Raw genomic sequence first — 1,864 nt, 5'->3', positions numbered from 1 at the left:
TATAGTTTTACATTTTTATTTAAATTTTAGCTATGTTAGTACAAGTTAAATAAATTAAAACGAGAAATGCTTAAGGTAAAATAAAAAAACAAAACAAAAACAAAAAACCATTTGTGTTACTTAATGTTTCTTTAAAAAACAAGTATTTTTCAGTTAATTTTACAAAATGAAATTATGATTAACGAAAATATTTTTTAATGGCTTTAGTTTTAGTTAACTATAATAATCCATATACATTTCTATATATATTTTTTTTATTTAATTTGGTTTTGCGGGTGAAAATTTGATTTCATTCTGTGCATGAATTTGCATCACCCATCAAAAATGACCCTGGAATTTCTTTGTATTTTTGTATGCATCAAAATGATTTACTAACAATATATGGAGATGGTTGCATTTATTTTTAATATTTTGAGCACAGCATGAAATTCACAATTTAATAACCCGACTTTCTCTCACTTCCTGTAAACAGATACTACTTGTTCGCACTCATCCTCAATCTAACCCGAGACGCGTATGAAATCCGTCTGCTGATGGAGAGAGAGTCCCGCAGCAGTTCAGCTAAAAGCTTTACCTCCAGTCCGTCTCCCCTCACGCCGAGCCCAGAGAACAGAGGAGAGTTCCCTCTGACCCCGTCGCCTTCCTCAGTGCTGTCTCCTCTGCCGCCCCTCCCCATGATCTCAGCCAGACTCAACAAGCACTTCCAGCTCCTGATCACGGTGCTGCGCAACAACCCTCCGCTGCTCCTGGACCTGCTGAAGAACCTGTGTGACGTCTTCATCCCGCTGGACCGGCTGGGCCTGTACCCCACGGGCTCGGGCTTTGTGGGGGCCTGCGGCCTCACGTCCTCTATCCTGTCCATCCTCACTATAGTTCACCCCTGGCTCAAACTCAAGCCCTGAGTCACAGGGCGAGAACTACCTGTCCTGTGGCTTTATTTCTGAAGAGAACCTCTCTTCAGCTTGTGTAGATAGTGGAAAGGAGAATGTTTGTCCTTCATTCCAGTTTAATTTACCTGACCTGATCTGATTAAAAACAAACAAAAAGCCCTGTTTAACAGTAATTTCAGTCTGTAGGCCTTAATAGGCCTATCTCTTATTATGTTGCATTCTAGGCTCATTTTGAGGAAAAAGTATGTGCTTTCTGCAAATGTAATTGCGCAAGTGTGAATGTATTTTTTTCTTTTTCTTTTTAAGTCTGAAAATGTCCTAGTCTGGCCACATTTTAAGTTATTCCTCTCATGTTACCCCATATAATGCTGTAGTTTTCAGAATGGGGGTGTTCAAGCGCTCTTGAAATTCAGCACAGAACTACTTGTAAACTTACTTTCATAATCATAATTTTCTCCTGATGTTGAATCCCATTAAGAAATGTCAGGGTTACATTTCACCCCAAAATCAATGGAAAATCTGCATAAATGAAATCTAATACAACAAATATGTGACCTTTACAAATGTACATTACAATTTAAATAATTGTATTTTAGTAATAATAATATAGCTTTACAAGATTCAAAATGTCACAGCAAAAATATATATATACACATGTATGTATTTTGTGTGTGTATATATATATATAATTAATATAATATAATATATATGTGTGTTTTTTTTTTTTCCATAAGCTGTATCTTAAACTATAGCTTTTTATTGAACATAAAGCATTTTTTTGTGTCAAATTTGCTAATCAAACGTTATTGTACAGGGATACTGTTGAGTTCTGATTACTGTTCAAATTTGATCCTTTATTCAATAGATATTTTTAAATCTATATCTATGTTTGTAGCTGTTTCTTGTTTTTCTGGAGATGTGAACTTCTGTAATTTGATACCAAACTCATTTCAAAACTAGTACTTTACATTTTT

The 1,864-nt window shown here is 35.1% G+C and overlaps 1 protein-coding gene across 1 annotated transcript in view; it reads left to right on the top strand.

Moving 5' to 3' along the window:
* LOC107676105 (peroxisomal membrane protein 11B) overlaps positions 1-1,539 on the top strand; it is a 5,212-nt gene extending 3,673 nt beyond the window's left edge. The window contains exon 4 of the mRNA XM_016470631.1: positions 473-1,539. Coding sequence (XP_016326117.1) covers positions 473-902 — 430 coding nt within the window. The 3' untranslated portion in view covers positions 903-1,539. The remainder of the gene's footprint in view (positions 1-472) is intronic.
* Positions 1,540-1,864: the final 325 nt, after the last annotated feature.

Source organism: Sinocyclocheilus anshuiensis, unplaced genomic scaffold (genome assembly GCF_001515605.1).
Source record: "Sinocyclocheilus anshuiensis isolate Anshui unplaced genomic scaffold, SAMN03320099.WGS_v1.1 scaffold3153, whole genome shotgun sequence".
NCBI classification, from domain to species: domain Eukaryota; kingdom Metazoa; phylum Chordata; class Actinopteri; order Cypriniformes; family Cyprinidae; genus Sinocyclocheilus; species Sinocyclocheilus anshuiensis.
The sequence above is the reverse complement of the archived record's forward strand: the minus strand, read 5'-3'. Positions and strand labels throughout refer to the sequence as shown.